The 24,990-nt window shown below is 44.8% G+C and overlaps 1 protein-coding gene across 2 annotated transcripts in view; it reads right to left on the bottom strand.

Moving 5' to 3' along the window:
• Positions 1-24,990, bottom strand: part of TBCK (TBC1 domain containing kinase) — a 1,319,282-nt gene that overhangs the window by 251,471 nt on the left and 1,042,821 nt on the right. For both annotated transcript variants that reach the window (XM_069241253.1, XM_069241261.1), the window contains one exon: positions 14,769-14,935. In XM_069241253.1, coding sequence (XP_069097354.1) covers positions 14,769-14,935 — 167 coding nt within the window. The remainder of the gene's footprint in view (positions 1-14,768; positions 14,936-24,990) is intronic.

Genomic DNA, 24,990 nt, shown 5'->3' with positions numbered 1-24,990 from the left:
AAGCCAGAAAGGAAGCAGGGCAAACTGAAAATGCTCATGACCCACCTTGGTGAGTACGTAGCACCTGTGGGAATGCAGGGCAGGAATGTGAACATACATGTCATGCAAGTCCAGTGCCTCCATCTGATCTGCAGGAACCAGGTTGGAAAGAACCTGGGTAAACATAAGCATCTTGAATTTGTCCTTGAACAGGAATATGTTGAGATAGTCGAGATCCAAAATGCGATTAAGGATTCCCTCCTTTTTCAGGACAAGGAAGTAGTAGGATTAACATCCTAGGAAGGAAGTAGTAGGATTACTCCGGGGCTGGCATACTCTCTACGGCCTCTTTGGCCAAAACAGCCTGCATCTCTTGATGCCAGACTGACAGATGTAGCCCTGGAAGCCACTGATGCGAGCCGAGGATATGGTGGGTCATAAAAAAAGGCAGGGCATCGGCCTGTGGAACGATTTGAAGGACCCTCCACTCTCAAGTTTTGCCACCCTTGAAGGAAATATATGATTGTGCCTGCCACAGGATGGTCATGTGCGAGTAAGGACCAACAAGTGGCTTGGAGGCTGACGCAGCATCGTGAGGGACTGGGAAGCTCACTGTTGCTGGTGGCCTGGAGGTAGTCTGCTTGAACTCTGACTCCACAAAGACTGGGGTGCCTGTTGCGAGGGTGGTGGGCCTTGGCGTTGCCAGTACACCAAACCTCAAAAGTAGCCTCAAAAGGGGAAAACTGCTGAGTGTACTATCTTACAGGTGTAGAGAGACCCCAGGAATGCATCTTGGCACCACTTTCTTTGAAGTGTTTCAAAACAGAATCTGCATCCTTACCAAACAGGCGAGATCTGTCCAACAATATATCTATCATTGAGGCTTGCACATCACTAAAGAAGCCTATAGATATCAACCACATGACGCTGAAGCACAACGCTAATGCCGACTTCTCTGCTCAATCAATTGGTAGTGTCCAGTCCAGATCGGATTACATATTTCACAGCATCTTGAACTTCCTGGATGGTTTGAGCCAGGTTGGCCTGAAATTTTTCTTGGACTGCCATCAAGATGTCACTGACCATGTCCAATTAAGTGTTGGAATATCGCCTCAGTAAACCACTGGCACTGAACGATTGGGGGGCTAGGTTGGCCTAAGAACATCAGTTTCCCTAAGGCCACAATTCTTTTTGAGTCTCTGTTGGGAGGCGGGTAGGTAATTTGGGATGACCCTGCCAGTGGAAGCCTGAACAACAAGATGTTCTGGTGTACTGTGTTGCGTCAAGAGGGGTCGCCTGCGGCACCTGGCTTCCTCCCCATCTAATGGTGGGCAAGAACAAGGCTTAGACAAGGTGCTCATCAAGATGTCAGTCAAGGCTTTATGGAACAACAATAGGGGCTAAGAGAAAGCCTGAACAGGTTGCAAAGCTTCTGTTAGCGTGTTAGTTTTAACTTCGATAAATGGTAGCTGTAAATCTAATACCTAAGCTGTATACCTTATGACCACAGCAAAGGTAGAACTCTCTCCTGTTGATGGATTCGGGGTGCAAACTTGGTGGAGGCTGAGACGAATTAGGTACAGAGTCAGACACAACTTTTGGAACAGAGTGCTCCTCCCATCTCTAGGGCCATTGTCAACATCAAAGAGAGAGGTGCAGATTCTGGCACAGGACTGGAAGTTGGCTCAGAATCCAAAGTGGAACCAGAGAAGGTTTAGTTTCAGGAGGCACAGACTCTACCAAGAATGGATCCACCAGTGGTTACAAGATTGGGGGCCTCCACACATCTTTTGTGCCCAAAGGTGTGCCAGAGGGAGCAAGAAGAGTGCCAACAACTTGCAACATGGCCTCTTAAAATGCCTCAATGTGCTGCGACACCGTCTATGGTGCAGGAAACTCTGAGTGTATTGGGTTCAACTGCAGATTGGCTCCTTAGAAGGCGATCAAGAGTGAGACTGAGATGCACCTTAACATTCTTGTGGCTTCTCTAGCCGACAGTGATGAGTCCTGCTTGGCCTTCTTATGCTTCTGCTTGAAGTCTGACTCACTGAAAGACATGGGCCATGCCAATGACCCTTAACACTGCGAAGAGTGGGAATGATATGATTAATTCTGGTATTCCGCAATGTACACCTTTGCTTCACATCTATGGTTTGCCTTCAGATTCATAAGGTCATGCTCCTCACACAACCTAGAGTCATGCCCGAATCCAAACACCAAATGCATAATTGTGGTTTCTGTCACAGATATCCGTTTGCAACAGTCCCTGCAAGGTTCAAACCCAGTAGTTTTCGAAAGGGGCATTGTTTCTTTGCACACTGGAAAAATAGAGTTTTGAGATAAAAAAAAAAAACTCACCAACTGAGAAAAAAAAATTGGGAGTGAGCTCCAGATCCATGTAAGAAGGTGCAGAAAGAAAGGAACGGAGGTCGACACACTAGAGTGAATCCATGGTCTCTTGCCGGATGGAAAGAAGTCACCATGGAGCAGCATGGTGCCACCTACCAGTGTATAGGAGCAATGTCAGATTACATTTTCCAGATCTAGTCTGCAGCCTGGAGATATCTTAAAGGTGAAGAATCTGCGGTTAGAAGTATCTATCAGCAAGTTTGTGCTTGTCACTTGTAAGCAGCTCAAACATTTGAAATGGCAACTGCCACAATCTAAAAACAATGACTGCATAGAAGTATATTTCCCTTATAATTTTACAAAAAGGGAAACATATATTTCAAGAATTACAAAAATAAAAGGATGGAGCAGAAAGAAACAGACAAGTACAACAAGGTCAAGGAGGAAAGGAAACAAAAATAGGGCGACACGTGCCTAGCCCTGGTAGGGAAAAACAAAAAAACAGAGGCAAACAAATGTGCTTTCCTGTGATATCAGCAGTTTCAGAACACATCTTAAAATAAAAACGGGCTAATTAATGCTGCTTGTGGCAGATAAGGTTTACCGACTGCATTCTGTACCACAATTTGTTTGCTTGCTAAAAGACTAGGTACTAGTTGATAACTGCTTAAGTTACTTCGAAGTACCAATTGTAAGCCTTTTTTTGATACATCTTTTTATTTCAACCATTGCTCAGCATACAAAATTTGACACAAGTATTGACCAAGTAGAAAACATCACAGGCGAGGTATACAGCAGCATCATTAGACTAGACAGGATTGACTGACATTATTACTAGCGTAATCACATGGTCCCATAACACCAAACCAGTATTCATTATTCCTCCCTTGCCCCCTGAAGCCCCTTCTCCTGGTCCCAAGTTATCCCCCAGTGTCTCTGTAGGTCGTCAACTGTGACCATACTTACTCATACTTCTTCTGACAGCCCATTCTTTGATAGAGCCCTTGCTCTGCCTGCTGTCACCAGTCCATGTCATATTTCCAATCTGATACCCTGGAGGGCCCGCTTGCTCCCCACATTCTTGCTATTTTTCATTTGGCAACCCCGGCCGCCAGCTGCAACCTGATCTTCGCATATTTGGGCCCCACCTCTTCTCCACAAGACAAGCCTCCAGGCCTCCAGCAATATGTGCAGACCCATAACCTTGTTCATGATTTATACCACCTTCCTCCAGTATCCCTGAATTACAGGGCATTCCCAAAGGAAATGAAAGAAGGATCCCACCTCACAACATCCCAGTCTGTGAAGCAGTGACCTAGAGTAATATGCTCTATGTAAAACCCTGAGTTGTATTAACCGGAAGTAGGCCCTTACTGCAAATTTCTATAGGGCTCTGGACCACCTCCATCCAGTCGTCATCTTCGATTAGCCCCAGGTGAACCCTCCCAAGCTGCCCTCAAAGACTGCATAATGTCATGGGAGTTATTCATTAATTTCTTGTTTGTCAGGAAGATGGCCTTATCCGTCATGGGGTCTAACTATAGCCTGTCTTCCAGTGTAGACCATTCTGACAGTTGTTCCCCCTCTACTATGTGTCTGCATAACGCATGTCCCAGTTGCAGAAATCTAAAGCGTTCGGATTTTCCCATCTCATATTCCCTCTTTAGGTCCTCAAAAGGCAGCAGCGACCCTCCCCCTCCAGATGGCCCCCATGTGTTCTATATCAATCAGCTCCCATTTTCTAAAGCCCTGCAATTTCCTGACCTCATGAAGCAGTTTACTATCCAACAGTGGAGTTCTATTTGTAAGCTTACTCTCCCATCCCAAGAATCTATTAACCTCCCCCCATTCCCCCACCACCGACTGAGTGCGAGGTGGCAGCTGGCTCCCCTTCCCCCCCGTCCACCATATAAGATCGATGGATAGCCACGGGCACCTCTCTGTCCACTCGGAATGCCGAGCCGTCTCCCTCTGTAAACATCCAATCATTTATCTTGAACAACTGCACCGCCCAGAAGTAGGTGCCTATATCTGGAACTGCCTGCCCCTCTTCAAACAGACCTCTTTGGAGCTTAATTAAGGAGACATGTGAACTACTACCATCCCAGAGAAGACTCTGCAGCAGCAGACGTGGGAGAGCCATCATCTTGAGAGCACGTTGCGTCCCATCAGGGAAACATCACAACAGAGGCGCTCCAACTGAGAAAGCAAATTTTCCTCCATGAATCTGTCTACATTACATGTTATATACATGCCCAGGTATCAGAACCCAGGGGTCGCCACCAGGGCAGTACAGCGTGGTCACAATGCAGAGGTGTTCCCTGTAAGGGGAGAAAATAAGGAACTTTTCCCAATTAATCTGGTACCCAGAGTAGCTTCCAAAACTCTAGAAGATGTGGAATAGTCTGTCCAAAGCATTTGCCAGAACCTTGACCTCCGCATTCAGGAGAGATATGGATGGAAGGAACTACAAGCCTCCTGGTCTTTACCCTTCTTTGGAATTACTACTATAGTGGCCAGTCTCTGATCTGCTGGACGGATCTCCTCTTTCCTAGCCACTTGAAACATGTGCAACATATGTTTTGTGGTGTACCTGACTACACATTTGTATAGCTCAACCAGTATTCCATTTGGCCCGGCTACTTTCCCGGATTGCAACTCTCTAATGGCTTTTCCCACCTCTGCCTCTGACAAATCTTGTTCTAGTTCCTCCCGATCCTCACTAGAGAGGACCCAGAGGGGGACATCCCTCAGGAGACCAGCACAATCCTCGCCCAAATACATAATATTTGGCAAAGGTCTCAGTATGTCTTCACTGATAGTATGTGTCGCCCCTGTTACGTCACAGAGTGTTACTACCCAGTCTCTCCCTGTCTTTCCGCTCAACCCAGGGTATTAGTTTGTTGGCTTTATCCCCAACATCGTACAAGCAGCGTTGGGTAGCAGGGTGTATGTTCTCGCCTTGTTTACCACCAGGTCTGTGAGCTCCTGTTGCCAGAGCCTATGACTTTGCTCAGGGCTCGGCCACCCTCCCTGCAGTATTGCAGATTCCACAGCGGCAATTTATGTTTCTAACCCTTCACAGTGGAGAGATTGTTCTTTTCTTAACCCTCCTATCAGGGCTTGGGTCTGGCCCCGAATTACTGTTTTTAAAGCCTCTAACCCTTCATTTTCCTGGAAGTACTGTCTGGTCCGTTCCCGTATTTTGTCCTGAAAGGCGATATCTTTAAAATACCATGGGTCAAACTTGGGGGTAACTTCCAGTCCCTGCTTGGGCCCGAGAGCACCACTTCCACTGGAGAGTGATCGGATATGCCCAGCGCAAAGGTGTGTAGCCCTGTGGAACTGTCCCATCTGGGAATGCAATGTGAAGAGATAATCTACTTATGAAGAACTGTTGTGTACTGTCGAGGAATATGTGAACTGGTTCCCCAGTGGGTTATGTTCCCTCCAGAAGTCCACTAGCCCCATTGCATTTACAAATGTCTTGAGTGAAGTAACATTTTGCCCCCCATGGCTCCAGTTAATCTATCTCTTCCCCAGGTCCATAATATCATTCATATCTCCTCCCAAAATCAGGGTACCCTTAGGCAGTTCCAGCAGTACTTCGCAAAGCGCCTGGTAGGTTTCAATAGGTAGCCACCGCAGCACATATACAGAGCATTTATTGAGCGTTTTACTCTCTCAGGTACCTGGCTGGGCTACCAATCTGTCAAGCGGATCTGCCCGTGTGTTGCGAGGTGTATAGGGCACAGATAGTTTGACCATTATTCCCGTAGCCCTCGAGTTAGATGTATAGCCCGCATGTGCGAAAAATGGAATATCCCATTCAATCCATTGCCTTAGGTCTATTCCCTTTCAAGTGGATTTCCTGTACTAGGACAAAGTCCGGTGAATGTCTTCTAATGTATTGTAGGGATACAGTGCTTTTGATTTTATTACCAAGGACACTGACATTCCAGGTCATGACCTTCACCTCTGACTTATACCGGAGCTCCATGGTGTGCCTGGTAGTGCCATAGTCTGCCCCCCCCTCACACAGCCATGACCCATCAACCCTCCCCCTTGCCCGGTTTGTGCTAGCACCCTAATACCAGGGATAAAATTAAAATGTTGCTGAGCAAAAACAGATTAAACTCTTAAAACACCACAACATATTAAAAAAAAAAAATTCCTCCATAAACGCCCCCCCCCACCCTGCATAGTAGACTTAAATTCATCCCCCCCAACAACTTGCAGAGTGCCTGTCGTCTCAGCATTAAATTAACTATCCAAAGAATGGCTAGATTCATCAAGCAGAATTTGAGTGCAATATATTTTGTACAAAAAAAACCTTTGCCGATACTTCTTACCGTACATCTGTTATACATAACACCTATTCTAGCACCAACTTTCTTTGGCTATGTGCTTTGGCCCCCAGCGGCCACCCGATCATGCCATTTTGCTTGCCCTTTGGATGTTAGAAACTGATGAGATCAGGGCTGTAATAAGCACAATGTGTGGTCTCCCTCAACCTCTAGCACCACCTCTACCTCACCAGCCAGTCCGACAATGGGCCCTTTCTAGTACATGCCTCATTGGCAAGAGTTAGCTCTCAGTGGTATCATGGTCCATTGTATTAGTCACATGTTGTGCCACTGTATGGCTCTTCTGCTGTTCCGTGGCACGGTTTGTATTTCTGCCTCTGGAAGAGCGTTTTCCAGCTGCATGCCAACCCTCAACCCAATCCCAGGCCTCTGCTGGTGTGACATAGCACCAGGATTTGCCCTCCGCCAGTACTTCTAAGCGGGACGGGAAGAGCATCATGTACTTAATATCCTTGGACTGTACCATCTTCTTGACCTCATCAAAACTTCGTCTCTGGCCCTAGACCTGTAACGTAAATCCGTAAAGAACGGTATTGTGACATTTTCATAGTTATATCGCCATGCGTGCGGGCAGCTTGGAGGACGGCATCTCGAACACAGTGATTAAACACCCTCGCTATAATGGTCCTCGGTGGGGCCCCTGATCTGGGCGGCAGTATCGGTGCCCTGTGTGCCCGTTCTATGGAGAAGAATTTCGAGTGGCGCTTGGGGCGGAGAGAGTATTGACTATCAAGTCTTCAAGGAAGAGGTCCACGCTGGGCCCAACCGCCCCCTCGGGGACCCCCACGACTGATATTGTTTCTCCTTGCCCTGCCTTCTTGATCTTCCAGCCTGGCAGCCATCAGCGCTTGATGTTTTGTCAGATATTGAACCTGGTCCTCCAGTTTTTTGGATGTGGATTGTAGCAGGTAAATGTGCAATTCCACAAATGTAACTTTTTCTGACATCTTGTGGAAATCAGCTAGCAGAAGGTTGACATCCACGGTGATGGCATCCATTTTGGGCTCTAGTCTGTTCTTGAGGTCTCGGATCGCTGTCCTTATGGCACCCAGTGAGTGCTCCACCACCCGTGGCGTCTTCTCCCCGTCGTTCATCACGGTTGGCTTGGCCATCGTGTATTTGACCATCTTGTTGGTCTGTGTTTGAGTGTGTAGTGTGTCCCTTGGGTTTCACCATTTTCTTCAGGCACCGCCACCCAACCAGAGAGGGCTGAGGGGAAGCAGCCTCCTCGTGGGTCACCCCTCCAAAGTGTCAATTGATATGTGGCCGGGTATTGCACTCCCACCCGAGAGTGTCCTCTAAGGATGGGCGGATAATTTTGGCTTCGGTGCTGCACTGCTTCACACCTCCCCCTTCAGTTCCTAGCCACCGTCCAGGGATGTTGAAATGAATCCATGCAGCGTGGGGAACAGTCGGACCAGGCGAGTGCCTGTGCTTGCCATCTGCTGCTCATCCCCAATGCTGGAGCACCTCCTCCCAGTTTTTGGTGCCGGCTAGGGGTAGGGCACCCCAACAGGCCTGTACAGCCCAGGCAGTCAACCGCTCCTTTACCGTGGGCCCTGAAGGGGCCCCAATGTTGCCGGGGACAGCTCCAGGCCCAGGCCAAGCAAACACTAGCCACCGGGCCCTTATCTGTTTCTCACTGCCCTCCCCTGGGGCCGCCCCACTCACCTCGTTCCAGCCTCCTCTCCTCCCACTGTGTCGTTTCCTCCAGGCCTCGGGCCCACAGGACCTCACACAATCCAGACACTTCACTCCAGAGCCTGTCTCCCCCGCAGCGTTGCAAAGTCGAATGGGCCACACCGCGTCTGCAGCTCCTCCTCACGTCGACGATCAATGGTCGGCCACCGCAGGCACACGCCAGCCGTATCCCATCACGGGACACCCGGCTCACCCAGGCGATCAGATTCAGGGGGCCCCACTGTCTGCAGCTACCGCAAGGCAGATCTGATGAGTGTCGCTCAAGCCCCACCCCGGCCTCACCACTCCTCTGTCGGCAGCTCACAATATTCAGTGTTCTCGTAGCAGTTCTGCAACTTACAGACTCCGCCGACTTCTAGCCTGACTGGGGGCACACTTTGACACCGATGTAGTCGGATTTATTTACTGATGGCGAGGGTTACAGGTGTGGGCTCTCCGGAGCTCCCTTAGATTGTGGCCATTTTGGCTGCTGCCAAGCCACAGCCCTATTGTAAGCCTTTTGACTTATTACTCATGTAACCTAGCTATTAAGCTAGTTTGCTCTTACCAAACTTTCTGTTGAATGCCTCTTTATGCTCCAGTTAAATCTTCATCACATGCTCTTACTTCATGACCCTCATTTAAAACACAACCTTTAATATCGGATGCTCACCTGAAGTATTTCCATGTCTCTCTCGGGCATCTTCTCTATTATATACTCCGCATACGCATCCCTGGCATCTCTCTTCGTCATTTTGCTATTTCTAGGCTTTGCACCATCATGACAGGTGTTTATTCACTATGCATTATTCACTGGAAGTAATGGCCACAAGAACCAAACACAATAATATACACAAGTCCTTATTAATGATTTACACAATGGAAGATATGTTAACCTTTTTCTGATGATTAGAACTATCCCACTGCAACCCAACAGTTTCTCAGCCACAATGACTGGAAATATCTTAAGAGCTAAATGAACCCCACATGCCTCTCCTCCACCTTGTATTGCTCTCCAGTGGTTCTATGCCATAAACGTACATTGTTTCACTCAGTGTAACTCAAGCTAGGCAGCCATTTGTCTGATTACCAATCTAAATTCTTGTCCCATTGCTGTACAGTCAGGACCCTTCAACATTGATTGTATTTTTCCTTCAACATTTTTAACTTCTTAAATAATTGTGTCCCTCAGCATGAGGAGCACTACACTTAGGGGCATGGGAAGGATGCAGCGATAGCACCACGTCAAAGTTCTCCACTTCCGAGCAGCATAGGAGTCAGCAAAGTAGATATGACTTGTGGATCTGGAAGTGGCAGGTGGGGTGACTAGAAATTAAGGGGTTTATAAACCTGTGCTGAGGTAACTCTGCCTTTTTCTCCAGTCTTTAGCAGCTGCCCATCACTGTCATGCACTTGTTCTGCACCGGCCCGCTGACCAACTCCTGCATGCTGCAGGTTGGCTTCTAGCTATACTCCACCGGCCCATCCCTAATCTTAGTGTTTCTTCAAATTACTTTTAAGGAGAGGTTTGCTGTCCTATGCTCAATTCTTTGTTTTTTTCATATTCTTTGTCTAGCATAAATGTAGTCATTTTTAGGGCTGGACAAACTCTTGTTTGACATGGATCCAGGTGTTTTATCTTAATTTGGCCCACCACTTACAAACAGTGGTTTAGGGTGTGTAAAGATCTGTGCCAGGGGTCTTTGTTCAGGGTCAGGGGGCTAGGTATAGCTCCCAAAAAAAGTCGCAGGGGCCTATGGCAGTGGCACTGCCTTGATATTGGAGGTTCTTGCAATTTTAGGGCAACACTTACTAATAGATGGTTGGTTTTAAATTGGCTGTGTGTTTCCCCAAAAGCGAGATGACATGATGTAAGGAGGAGGCCTAGAAGGTTGCTGAATTCCAGCAATGTTCTCCACAGTACATATTTTTATTGATTGGCTTATGCTCATTGATCCGTTTTCCAAATTAAGATTGTTTCTGAGTCACTGAATAAAACGTGACCCGAGATGTTTCTCTCAGATCACACAGTATTTAACACCCCTATGTTTTTGGTTTCACTGGTGAAAATGTCGGGCTACTTTCGCGTGGCATGTCAGTTTCCTCAGCAAATCAAGGATCGAAATAATCAAATACCTACTTTTAGGTTAAATAAATTTTTCAAAGAACCAATAGCTTCATTGAGATTGCTTTTGCTTTAAAAACTAAGTTATAGGTACACAATTAAATCAGCTACATTCACAAGAACTTTAGCATGTTAAAGGGGTTGTACAGGTCCTGCTGGTAGCATCTGAGGTCCTTAGAGGTAAGAATTGGAGAAAAACAACAGAACATATTGATTACCATGTCACGCTGGTAGCCAAGGACGTACCTGCTAAATTAAACAATCACACTTAAGACAAGCAGTGGAAAAAGGCGATAGGTCTGTCTGGCTTGCATCCTGATTAACACATTTAAAAGCCCGCTATCCCGAAAAAAGTACAAAATAAAAACATATTGTTTTCTTTATACAGTATATCTATGGGATAAAGAATTAATGTGTGATGATTCAATTTACTTTTGATAAGTAAAGTAGCCACTCATACATTGAAAGCAGGCACTCCAAAACAAGCAGAATTATATAACTAACAACCGATAACATGAGGTGAGAAAGTAATACTCTTCTGGGTGGAAGCAAAGTATCTATGTTTGATAACTATCGGTCATACACAGCTCTTATCACGCCAGGCCTAAAAAACTCAACAAACACAAAAGAAAATTGGGCAACTGAATAGAGTGCTGATAGAGTGTTAGTAGCCAACCCTAATTCTTTAAAATGCACACCACTGTTTCAAACATTTTCTGCAGTTTTTCAGTATCAGACTGCACTGCCCATAATGCAACTTTCCTCCTTCGGAGTGTTTTTGCATTCTAAGGACAACCATTACCTTATCTTCTGCATAATGTATGAACAATCAAATATCTTTTTGTTTTGTGTGGTTCCATTCACTCAGTGTGCTCACTAGGCATTCTTTCACATCAGTTTTCGTGTTAATTTCCTCAGAACATAATAGGAGCCCTTAGCTATAATTATTCTGCCCCACATTCTTATAAAAGAAATAATTTTCGAGTAGGCTGAAATGTATTAACACAATTATCAGCATCAGGGTGGATACGTGAAATATATGACAAACTTGATGATTGCAAAGTCACTTATGGCAAATAAGTAATGTATTTCATGACTACCACTTTATTCGAAATACTGTAACTTACTGCTCCAAGATTCACTAAGAATATCAAAATGTACTGAGTGTGCTCTGTTATTAATCTATACACCGCTGTTGTATTATGAAACACTGTTCAATGAGTGATGTTCACTTTGACTTAACCTTAGTGAGGAAGGGTATGCTCGAGTTATGTAAATTAGGGCTAGCCTCTGGATAGCATTCTAAGGAGCCCGACAATTTATCATACTCTCGCCCCTACGGGAAACATTTTTAAACAAGACACAGTGACGCAAGCAGGGGGTAGGCACAGAATACATTCGTGACGTGAAAGCACCTGTTCATGCTCAAGATAATAAAAGTCAAAAAAAGGTTTTAGAAGTTATCTGATGAACTGATTTAACAACCGCTTTTATAGTCTCGGATTTGTCTATTATTCATGTTTCTACTCCCTGAACTATGTCTATTTTATGTCCCGCGAAAAGGTTCACTGAGTTAAGCGCCCACCATTGACATCTGGGTGAGCTATACCACAAAGATGTGAATCCCGGTAGGATCAATTTGGCCTTTCATCTTTCTGAGGTCGAAAAATTGAGTATATTTACACTAAAAAATAGTATTATCTGTAGAGTTGATTAATGATCTTTAAAAACGTTATTATGTATGTGTTATATTACAAGTCGTGATTACAGCCTGATAAGCAAATGGCAGTATCGGGTGCATAAAAAGAAATAAATCTACAAAGAAAAAACACAAAAAGGGGTTGGGCAATGTGGCAGCATAAAATATCGGTAGAAAAAAAATCAACTAGACTGCAGTGTGAGGCACTTCTTTGCAGCTGGAAAATAGCGAACAGAAGTGAAAGGGCACCATGCAAAACACTCCATTCAGCAGTCTGCCATGCATGTGGAAGTAGACCGGAAGCTGCTTCAAGCTATGTGTTTGAAAATCATTTTTCACAAATACTGTCATTACATCCACAGGGAAAAGAAAGGCTCCAAGGAGAAATACGCCTTAATAGAGATTTTTTCTTTCTTTCTGTTTTTATTTTTCATTTACATAGTTCACATACACGAGTCGGTTTCTTGGCGCCTGGGTAGCATTACCTGTTCCCTGTCTTAGTCTGAGAAGCCATGTTTTCAAGAGTTGCCTGAATCTTATATAGCTGGGGGTAGATCTAAATGTCGAGAGCGAGGGAGTTCCAGATGCTCCCCGCAAGTACTGACAATCGGTAACCACCCAATTACTTATTTTTGAATATGGGGATTGTAAGGACCTCCACATGAGTGGATCTAAGGTTACGATTGGGAGCATATTTTCAGATTGTGGCAGATATAATGGCTGGGCTTCTGCTGTAGAGGGATTTAAAAATAATGCAGCCAGTCTTAAAGACAGTTCGCTGTTCTACTGGTGGCCAATGTTATTTTGTAATCTGGGGAATGATGTGGCAGTATCTGGTGGGTCTGAAGCCTGGCAGCCGAAGTCTTCGATTGAGGCCTTCTAGAAGGCCTAGGTAGAGAGAGCTCGTATAGTCTATCCTTGAGAATACCAAGATGATTATGACCTGAAGAAGGGTTTCAAAGGTAAGGACTTTATAGATTTTCTCGATTATGCGCTGCTGCAGAAAACAAGAAGATGTTGCCAATCTTAATTGCGGTTTCATGGACATATTCTTGTTGATGAGGTCTCTAACTCCTTACTGAGTTCTTAGGGCTGTGGGGCTGGGGGTTAAAGGGTGCCCACCGCGGGGGCCAAAAAGAGGAATTCCACACAATGTACTTGTTTTCGGTTATGACAATTTCGGTCTTGTGGGAGTTTAATTTTAGTTGGTTGCAGTTCATCCAGTCGCGGATGAACAACATTGTATTTTGAAAGTCTTCCTTATAGTCAATAGAATTATCAATAGTAAAAAGCAGTTGTATGTCGGCCGCATAGTTGTAAATTCTGACATGCATTTCTGTTGTTAGGGAATACACTTGGGGACGTATATAAAAGTTAAAGAAATGAGGAGACAGAGAAGATCCCTGAGGTACTCCACAGGTTAGTGGACCAGATCTGGTCTAGCGTATGACTTTAAATTTAAGTAGGTGAGAACACATGTTGTTCAAAGGTTAGGCTGCTGAGCAGGTCGGTTACCTCTATTGATGGTTGTCCACCGGCTACCTCATTTGCCCAGTAGTTAATGTCGCCTATAAATAGACTTTTTGCTTGGTCAATGAATAAGGGAGACATGGACTCAGCCAGAGGTTGCCGGAAGTGCTGCATGTGGCGAGAAGTGTTATTCATTATTATAAACTATGTATCCCAGCTGCCTCAATTTGTATTTTAACTACAATCAATGGAAAACTGTATACCCATACACTGCAGGACGTGCAAGCATGTTCCTATCCCTTGCTGCCTGCTTTAGATGTATTTGGTTATTAGCTCGCCCAACTAGAACTGGTATCTCCTGCTGGTTGCCTGCATTCTAAGATGAGTGTGTGATGGAGGGACACAGAGGAGATGGCCACAGTTGGCAAGTCTGTCAGCCATGTTGAGTGTACGAGGGCAGGTGCTGACAGCCTTATTGCCTGCATGCTATCGGGTATTTAAACTGACTTGACCCTTATGCGCTCCCCAATTATAATAGTGGGGCTGGCAATCATTAGAAGTCAAAGTCATCTGCTGTTAAGGCTCTGAGTAATGGGTAGTAAAGCTAATTAGCACCCTGCATGCAAAGCTGAGGTAAGCTCAGACAGCCAGGATGCGAGCACAAACTACTGCTTCTGGAAGAGACAACATTTAATGATGTGCTCTGTATAACGTGAGGGCGGTAGCTGCATTCCTAAGCAAACTCTTCAATGCTCCATGTTTAAGTTCGCCATCGGCATAGGTGCCGAGAAAAAAGAGCAACCAACCTACTAACACATCATACATCATTTGAAGAGGTTCCCTAAGAAACATGTGAGAATGAAAGCCCGCGAAGGTTGAAAAGACAGTGTAAAACATGCGTAAACAACAAACAGGAGATCAGCCAGGGCCCTGGCATAATTTAAAAGGTTGTATGCCATGTAACGGGGCAAAGAGGACTCGAAATACCCCCCTTTATTCGAAGCTAAAAACAGACCACACTTGAGACCAATAATGTTGCATGCTTTTCTAAAGAGCTGTAGGTAAGGGAGAAACGGCAAAGTATTGTTTGAAAGGATACTCCTCACTGTTTCGAATGTCGACTACCAGTAACTTTGGCTTGCTGGACTTGCTCTTCTTCATGATGGCTTTGGGTCCCGTGAGTTCGCACAAGTCAATGAGGTCTTCTGCTGAGATCCGCGGTGACTGCTCAGCCTTCAGCTCGCTCAGCTTGATGGGTTCTCTGGCCTTGAGTGGAGATAAGAGATGGTACTTCTAAAAAAGCTCAATACTGAGGCGCTTCTATGCATTATCCATCACAACTTACAACAAACAGAGTAATAACAAAACTGATTTGCGCTCACAAACATTTGAGTGGAGTCTGGGAGTCCAAAGACTTGCTTCATCTTGCCACTGCAAAGTTGCTGTTCCAGGATATGTTTGTTGTGTGTCAAACATACTGTTTAGCAAATAAATTATGGACTCCTGGCTCTGCTGAATGCATTTAAAAGTAGGCCTTATTAACCCCTTAGCTGCTGCCCCCAAGGCCCCCCCCCCACCCCCCCCAAGAGCTGAGCTGTTTTTTTTTTTTTTTTTTTTACTATTAGGGGTAGTTCGGGCGTAGGGCTCTATCCATTTTTTCCAGATAAGGTATCAATGCAAAATATGCGTCCTTTTTGCCCAACATTCCGGGCATTCTAAGGATACCTAGGGTATGTGGATTCCCCTGGAGAGGACAGAGAAAATAGGGAAAATATATTTTAAAAAAATGTGAGTGTTTAAAAAAATTAAAAATAGGTAAAAAGTGCTCCAGATAAAAGTGTCTTCCCCCTAAAAATGGCATTCACAAACGTTTACTATACTAAAGTCACCATCTTCCCAGCATTCAGGAACATGCAGAGCTGAATCAAAATACCTAACTTTGTACCACAGTTTTGGTATTTTTCTAAGAGGTAGCATATTTTCTCCATTTTGTGTGCTCTCAACCTACTTACAGTTTGTGGTGGAAACTAGTGTGAAACCCATGGGTGATCCAGAAAAGCTAAAGATTTCTCAAAAGTAGTAACAATTCTCAATTTAGCAAGGGGTCATGTGTGTAGATCCCTCAAGGGTTTCCCATGGAAAATAAACCTTGAAATAAATAAATATTGAAAAATGAGTAGAATAAAAGGGCATTTGTGACAACATTTTCATCTGTAACTTTTTGGCACGATGGCCGATTTACAAAAGCAATAGACCCTTCTGGTTGGGGGGAGGTGGGATATATAGGGTTTGTAGGTTATTCAAGAACACAAGGTATCTGGAGCAAACAATTGATCTACACCGTACAATCGTTTTTCATTGAGTAACAAGTATACAACAATTCTTATAGTGAAATAGGCAGAGTGAAAAATGGTTACCAAGGAAACTTATGTATTTCTGAAATGAGCACAAGATATATTTAGGAGCAGTGGTTATTTCTACATCTCTGAATTTGTGGGTACACACACCATCATATGATTTTGAGGGCATTTTTCAAAATGTCATCTTTCATTTGCAGGGCAACCTAGCCAACCTGCATATTTTGAAAAACTAGACACCTAGGGGTATCCAGGGAGGGCTGACCTATGTGGCTCTCATCACGTGTTCTAGCCAGAATCCCACGCAAACCTCAAACTTTGACTAAATAAAACACATTTTCCTCATATTTCTGTTAAGGAAAAATCCAGAATCTGTGGGGAGCCACAAACGTTTTTCTACCCAGCATTCCCCCAAGTCCCTTGATAAAAATGGAACCTCACCTGTGTGGGTAGACCTACTGCCCATGACAGGAATCAGCCCAACACACAACATGGAAGCAGAACATTTTTACCCTGAAAACGGACTATCTCTTTCCAATGTGAGTAGCTCTAAATTTTGTCCCTCTCTCAGCCGGCACCTAGGGGAAGCTAGCAAATCTGTACATTTTTCAAAACTAGACACCTGGGGGTATCCATGGTCGGCTGATCTGCATGGGTCTCACCAGATTCTTTTACCCAGAATCCCTTGGAGTCCTCAAACTTTGACTAAAAAACACATTTTACTTACATTTCTGTGATGGGAAGTTCTGGAATCTGCGGAGAACCACAAAAATTCCTTCCAACCAGCATTCCCCCTAGACCCCTGATAAAAATGGTACTGAAACTGGCAAAACACAACATGGGCGCAGCACATTTTTCCATCGAAAACTGATCCTAATTTGCCGCTCTTGATTTTAGACCCTCGCTCAGCCGGCACCTAAGAAAACCTAGCCAACCTGAACATTTTTGATAACCAGACACCTAGGGAAATCCAGAATGGCAGGACTTGCGAGGAGCTCATTATTTTTTTTTTTAACCACAATGCCCTGCAAACCTCTAACTTTGCCTGAAATCCCTCATTTTCCTTACATTTCAGTGATGGAAACTTACAGAATCTGCAGCCGTGTCAAAATTCCTACCACATAGATTGTCCCACCTGTGCCAACAAAAACGCTGCCCCACTTGCGTGACTGGGCCTAGTGCGGCAACAGGAATAGATCAAACCAAGGACAATGGGAGCCCATGTGTGGGGAGTCCTATTTACCTCAGTTAGTTCAGTTCCTGCCACTGGCACTAGGCCCAGCCACAAAAGTGGGGCAGCATTTTTATCAGCACATAAGGCAAAGCTGGGTGGTAGGAATTTTGTGGATTTCTGCAGATTCCAAAAGGGTCCATCACAGAAATAAAGGTGAAATGTTTGACTTTAGGCAAATTTGGAGGTTTGCATGGCATTGTATGAAAGAAAACACCATGGGATTCATACAAAGCACACCACCCTGGAAACTTCTGGTAGTCTACTTTTAAAACATGTCTGTGGTTGGTAGATTTCCATGGGTGGTGGACGAGCATGGCACCAAATCCCACAGCTGCCTCTATTGTTGATCTTTCCATGTAGCCCTTTGGGCCTTTTGTGTGAAGGTCTCTTGGCCCACCCACACAAGTGAGGTACCATTTTTTCGAGAGACTTGAGGGAATGCTGTGCGGTGGGAAATGCGTGGCTACCCATTGATTCCAGAAGTTTTACCCACAGAAACATAAGGAAAATGTGTGTTTTTAGTACTTGTTGGGGGTTTGCAGGGCATTGTGGGTATGAAAATGGCGTGGGGCGCATGTGAAGCACACCACCCTCGACTCCCCCAGATGTCTAGTTTTCTGAAATGTTTGAGTCCGGTAGGTTTTTCCAGGTGGCAGCCTACCCAAGCCCAAAAAGTGCAGCCGTTCACCATTGCAAGTAGAACTATACTGGGAGTTAGCCAAGCTCTTCTAACTCATATGTAAAATCAAAGCACATAAGAGTCAAATATCCTCATCTTGGGATGAGATGCTTTAGACCACAGGGGGAGCAGAAAGACAGTTTCTCCCTTCAGTTGGGGTGGGGCATAACCATGCCCAGGGTGGTGGGCAGCCCCCACTCTTCTATTCCCTGGCGTCTAGTGGGCAGTCTGCCCCCTGTGGGCAGATCGGATGTAATTAACCCCATCTGACCCCTGAGGGGGCAGAAAGACTGTGTCCCCATTTATTTGGGGGTAGGGTATGGCCATGCCCATGGTGGGCCATTACTCACCACTCTTTTATTTTTAAAGAAAGATACATCCTTGGCATCTAGTGGGCTTTTTGCCCACCGGGGGGCAAGTAGGGGGTAATTATCCCCGTTTGCCCTCCTGGTGGGACAGAAAGACTGTGTCTCCATCTATCTGGGGTGGAGGCATGGTCATGCCCATGGTGGGCAGCCCCTACCAGTTTAAACAAAAACAATCCCTGGTGTCTAGTGTGCTTTCTGCCCCCCTGGGGCAAATTGGGGGTAATTACCCTGAGCTGCCCCCCAGGGGGGCAGGAAGACTGTGCCTATTTTTTTGGGGTGTATATTGGGGTTATTCCCTTGCCTGCCTCCCCCGCCCAGGGGGCAGAAACACTTCTGTTCCCATTTATTTGTGGTGGAGGCATGACCAAGTCCATGGTTGTGAGGCCCCGCTCCTCTTTTATGAAAATAGTAATTTACTGGTGTCTATTGGGCTTTCTGCCCCCTCCCCCCCTTGGGAGGGATTGGGGGAGATCAAGGGTGACCAGGGGGTGCAGAAAGAATGTACCCATATTTTTGAGAGGTGGAGCATTGCCATGCCCATTCTGGGCAGCCCCCAACCCTACACTAAGTACAAAAAAAAAAAAAAAAAAACAGTCCCTTGGGCCTATTGGGCTTTTTGCCACCTGCTGTGATCAAGGGCTGTTGCCCCCATCTTCCCCTGGGGGAAGGGGTGGCAGAAAGACTAAATAAAAAAAAAGCCGTGCCCTAGGTGAGCAAACTCCTTTGTCCAAGGGTGCACCCCCCCCCATCCCTGGTGGGAAATGGATGGATCCCTGCTTGGGGATAGCCTTCCTGTGGTGACTCCCAGACAGGAATCCACTGGGCAGAGGTACATTTGGAAGGAGGAGATTCTCCACCTACCAAAGTACCCCTACTGTTAGAATCTGTGCTTGGGGCTGAGATAGTTACCCCCCCTTTCCCCCCTCCCACGAGCCCTGATTCAGTGAATGTAGAACAAGGGTATCGGTTTGTTCTACTTTCACTTTTGCTATAATGACGTCAGGGTGCCCTGCGTGCGATCCACATTATAGTAAACACAAAGAAAGCATCAGACTGCTCGGGAACCTCTTCCCTGGCAGCCTGAACCAAAAGAACTCCCTGTGGTGCCAAGCACAAGAGTGGCCTTTAAAGCCCTCCCCTGTGATGGCCAATGGCCATCAGATACACCAGAGCAGATGTGTGTGTGTGTGTGTGTGTGTGTCAGCCATTGGCTGTCACATGCACTTAAGAGGTTACATATTTCAAAGGTAAAAAATGAGTGCTGGATAGGTGGAAATTTTGATGACACTGTTTTCTAAATAGACTCTGGGTCTGCTTTAGATAGTGATGGACGAGTTACTCTGTCACAACGGTGACAGATGGATATGGTCCGCTGATAACTAAACCTCATTATGTGTTATGGAATTTAGATTTCAGCGGATGGGAAATCTGTCACCGTTGTGTCAGAGTAACTCATCCAGCAATATCTAAATCAGGCCCTTAGAAGGATGCGTTGAGCTAAGAACAACATCATCTATTGATAGAAAGCAAAACAAAGTGAAAAGACAACTACCACTTACAGATTATTTTCAGGAGGCACAAGAGTATTCATTATTTCCAACTTGTATAAAAGATAGAGTCATCCCTCCTTAGATTTGTGTCTGGTTCAGGAGGGTGCAAAGTTCTTCGCAGTGGCACTGAACTGATCCATCATATCAGCTGAGAGTGTCACTGTGGTTAACATTTGATCCACAACATTCTCCTAAGTTCCATTACCAGGTTAGATGCAGAAAATGAGGCTCTGCATTTGAGAAGGTAATAAAACACAGGAAGTAAGGACATATGCTTTCATGTAGTAGAGTGACACACGAAATGTAAGGCTCCACCAACGTCATGCAGTCCAATCAGGCACAAGGTGTGAGGGCCAATGCCCCCCGCTGTCCAGTCAGACTCAGGATACAAACATCTATTCATTGTGTATGATGCAGCTGGATATTTCCCATATAGAACAATCTATATTCTTCAAACCCTTCCTCAACCTGTAAAGCCTTATGTATAAAAAGGAACAGCTACAAGTTGTCTTTTGCATAGTATTTCTAAATGCAAATCGGAGAGCTCAATGCAAACACAAAACAGTGGTATTTGGCATCAGCTAAACATTCCTTTCTACTGATGCTAAAGAGCAGTACATGGTGTTTACAATTCACTTAAATAGGAAATCATCATCTGTTGGTTAACACTTCCCATTCTGCGAACTCCTCAGCTAAAAGAGGCATTGTCAGAAAGGGAAATCTTTACTGAAGGACTTTGTTTAAGACTTCAACAATCAGCATGTGTGGCGTGCTTTACATTATGGATTCATTATTCAACATCACTAGCAAGAACCTGCTCTGACACAAACAGACCACCACTGGCAATACAGAGGAAGAGGTAGGACAGGTACACCTACAATGTTCCACTGAAGTCAACAAAGAGAGCTGGCTGTTGCACACACAGCGTCCTGGGCAAAAGAAAATGTGCCCTCCCCATTTATCTTTAATTTTCAGTTTACTGGAAAATTGGGAGGACTGAGGAATGTGTGGAGGGACAAGAAAAAGGAATTAAGACATCAAAACACTTGTCACTACACTTTTCTTTAGAGCCAGGTGGGAATGAGACTGCTGCTGCTGCTCCTGTGACCCTCTGAAGAGCCCAGGGTGCAGGCCCCATTCCCTCTTGTTAAAGGCCGACCCACGCAACAAAAGTAGCTACCCACCAAATGCATACCAGGCTGAGGAACCGTAGCTGACAATACGAATGCAACCGGCTGAGGCCCCGGAGGAAGGCTTCTTCCAATGGTATGTTGTAGTTGAGTACCTCGTCATTCAGGCTAACGAAGTTGCGCAATTGTGAATAAGGTTTCAGATATAAAGAGGTTTTGTCTGCACGTTTTAATCTTCATTGCAGAGTTCATAGCTGTGGTACGAAAGCAAAGAAGAAATTCTGTTACATGACTTAACAAGTTACTTACCTTCAGTAACGCATTATCTGGTAGAAACAGAATCTAGCCGCAGATTCCTTACTTTCAAGTCATCCCAAAGCACGAGCCCAAATCCAGAAACTTTTTTTCCCCATAACACGTCTGCGCATCGGAAGAGGTCGTCGTGTAACCCCAGATCGACTTCATCCCCCGGATGTGACTTCAGTGGAGTCTATATAACTCCTTCGCCGACATTCCAATGTCAGTTTCTTCCGTGACTAATTTCTGCACTCAAAAAGTGGAGCCACATATAGAAACTATTGAAACAGTGTGGTAGCACAAAAGATACCCCTATGACAAATAATCACTGAATTCTTAATTGAAGGTGTTGATTTCCATAACAAAATCTTCTGAGACCTAAAAGGACAGTTTGCAGAGCGGGGAAGATGGGAGGGACGTTAAGGAATCTGGGGCTAGATCCTGTCTCTACCAGATAATGCGTTTCCAAAGGTAAGAACTTGTTCATCTGATAGAGACATCTAGCCGCAGAATCCTTAATTTAGAATGAGATACCAAACTCGTAATAACCCAGAGGAGGAGGAATTGCGAACTCAGAGCTCCCAAAAAAGTCTCTAAGTATCATAAAACTGGTTTAGAATAAGAGAAAAAGACCAGACAATCATAATAATTAAGGTGAGTCATAATATACTCTATGCAATCAACACCTGTGGAAGGAACCACAGGTAAATAAAACCTTAAGACATGAGGAAGCATAAGCAAAAGCTCATCCATGTTAATATTTCAAATGTGTGTCAGAAGTGACCCAACAGTACTGAAAGTCTCTAACCAGACGAAAACTGGTCTAATACAAGAGAAAAAGACCATGCATTTAAAAGAATATCTATGAGGAAAGACATGTTAGTCAGTACAGGAACTGTGAAAAGAACCACAGTGATATAAAGTCATAAAAACGTCAATAGCGTGGAGATAGCATCATCCATTATCGCTCCCAATAAAAATACGTTCTAAAAACAAAACCAGTCTAGAAGAATTTTTTTAAAAAGGGCATTCATAAGAATGTAGGTGAGCCCCAACATATTTCACAGCTTAAAACTAGTGGGAAGAACCACTTATAAGGAGTCAAACATTTAAAAACATGGAATAAAGAAAATCCATATTAATGTGATCAATCAGTGTTGGAGATGAACTAACAAAATTAATAATAAGTTATTTGTTGTGAACCCATGCATGAACACCCCCATCAATATTGTGGAAAGAACCACCGCAATGACATCATTAAGACAAAGAAAACATGGGTAAGAAACACTACCCATCACCGTAGGACAGTATTGCCAAATGAGCTAGTAAAGATAATCTATTTGCTCTTATACGTATCCTGAAACTGCATGTTCTACTCTGAGAATACAGAGCAACATAACATGCCAATGAGGCATACCCCTTACCATGTAAAAGTATGTCCTACCAAACCTGCATTATAAGACACACATAGAATGTTTATCTCTTGCAGGGAAAACATACAATTGCCTTCTTTAACCCCCTGATTGCCCAGGACGTAGCTGTTATTTCCTCGGCTGCACAGCTTGGTGTCGAGGATGTAACCGTTATGTCTTGCACCCGGCCCACAGCTGCGCTTCCCCGAAGCCACAAGGACTCCAGGGATTTTTTTTTTGTTTTGTTCTTTTTGTGTGTGTGGGGGGGGGGGCTTCCCATTGGGCAAGGGTCACCCCTGCCCCCCCCCCACCCCCTCAAGAGGGGCACACAACTGTTGGCCATTACTGCCCCCCTTGGTGGCAGATCAGCCTTGTTTTTTTAGGCCCATCTGCCCCGAGGGGGGCAGAAACCACTAGACACCAGGGAAAATTTCTAAATGTTTGGTGGTGGGATGTCAACTGACAAAGTATTTGCATTTGTGATTATAACAGTTTATTTCTCCTTTTTATTCTAGTTCAAAGCTTTTGCTTCCTTTGCTGTGACTCCTTGCGGTTTTGGCAGTGGTTGACCTGCAGTTTGCGTAGTAGCATGTTTTAGGTAAGAAAAAACAATTTACCTCAAATGAGTATTGTTGCCATGCATGGATGACATTTTTGTAAGTGGTGTATTAAATGCAGGATTGTGTGTGAAATTGTCCTTCGATTTGTGTACAATGATATTTGTGTTGTCTTATGTCTAATTTTCTTTTCTTTTTAGTGGGATATCATTGGTGATTGCTGTGTCTGTGCAGAGTGGTGAGTCTAGCTTCTTCAGGCAAGTGAGTGGTGTAGTGTTTGAGTAAATAACTCTTTGTGATAAAGCCACACTTTGTTTATTACTTATTTTAGACAGTGCTGGTTGTTGTTGGCACACTTGTCAAGTTACTTTTCTTAGAAAGGATCCTGGCTAGCCGCAAGGTGACCACTCAGCAGGTTGTTGGTATGCTTTTCCAGTCGTCTTCTGACCATGATTATGAGACTGACTCTGCATCTGGGGCAGAGGAGGAAGTGTAAGATTCTGGCAGTGAATTTTCTGTCTGAGAGCAATCTTCTGATAAGGAAGTCACTCTCAATGCAGATGAAGGGCCTGTTTTAGAGGAGGACACTGATGTGCCAATAGAGCAGCAGCCTGGGGCTGAAAGGTTTCCCATTGGAAGACCTGAACTCTGGGTTGCCCCAAACATGGAGCGTCCAGAGTTGCCTGCCTTTACTGGTCTCCTGGGGTGTAGAGGCAATACGGAAAACATTATGCCTATTAATTTCTTTCAGTTGTTTATGGACAATGTATTTTTGGAAGAGAATGTTGAGCAGACTAATCTGTATGCTGAGCAGTATTTGAGGGACAACAGTGCCAGACTTAGGCCACAGTCTAGAGCTACCCAGTGGATTCCCACAAATCTGGAAGAGATGAAAAAGTTCTTGGGTTTGACTTTTTTAATGGGGTTGATAAGGAAGCCGTCCCTAGCTTCTTATTGGTCTACTAGTCCCTTGATGGCAACCTCTATATTTCCTGCAAACATGACTCGTAATAGGTGTTTGCTTCTTCTTTGGATGCTGCATTTTGTTCACAATGCTTTAGCCTTGCCACGAGATTACCCTGATTTTGACCGTCTTTTTAAGATTAAGCCTGTTCTTAATCATTTTGTAGATCTGTTTTCGGAAGTCTATGTTCAGGGAAATAAAAATCTGTAGATGAGTCTTTGGTCCTGTTCAAGGGTCATTTGGTTTTTAGGCAGTACATTCCTAGCATGAGGGCACAGTATGGAATTAAGATGTATATGCTGTCTGAAAGTAGTACAGAATATGTTTATAATTTCAGGGTCTACATTGGTAGGGATTCCAGTATTGACCTTCCCGGCTGTCCGCCCAGTTTTGAAGTTAGTGAGAAAATTGTGTGGCAACAAAGGTCACCATTTGTACCTAGATAACTTCTACACTGGAGTGCATTTGTTCAGGGAATGGTTCAGAGTGGGAACTGTTGCTTGTGGCACGATCCACTCTAACCTCAAAAGCTATCCAAGGGAGCTGGAGTGTAAAAACAAACAAAAAAAAACTTGAGAGGGGACAGTGCAGTGCCTTGCGGAATGATGAGCTGCTAGCTGTGAAAGTTGCAGACAGGGGGGATGTCTACATGCTAACTACCATCCATGATGAGAGTACTTCCCCTGTGACTGGGATCAGGTTGCCGAAGTGAGCAAACCTGCGTGTTTTTGGACTACAATAAGCACATGGGTGGTGTTGATAGAGTAGATCAG

The sequence above is a fragment of the Pleurodeles waltl genome, chromosome 1_2 (genome assembly GCF_031143425.1).
Source record: "Pleurodeles waltl isolate 20211129_DDA chromosome 1_2, aPleWal1.hap1.20221129, whole genome shotgun sequence".
Lineage (NCBI taxonomy): Eukaryota > Metazoa > Chordata > Amphibia > Caudata > Salamandridae > Pleurodeles > Pleurodeles waltl.
Note: the sequence above shows the minus strand (reverse complement) of the source record. Positions and strands in the feature narration are given on the sequence as shown.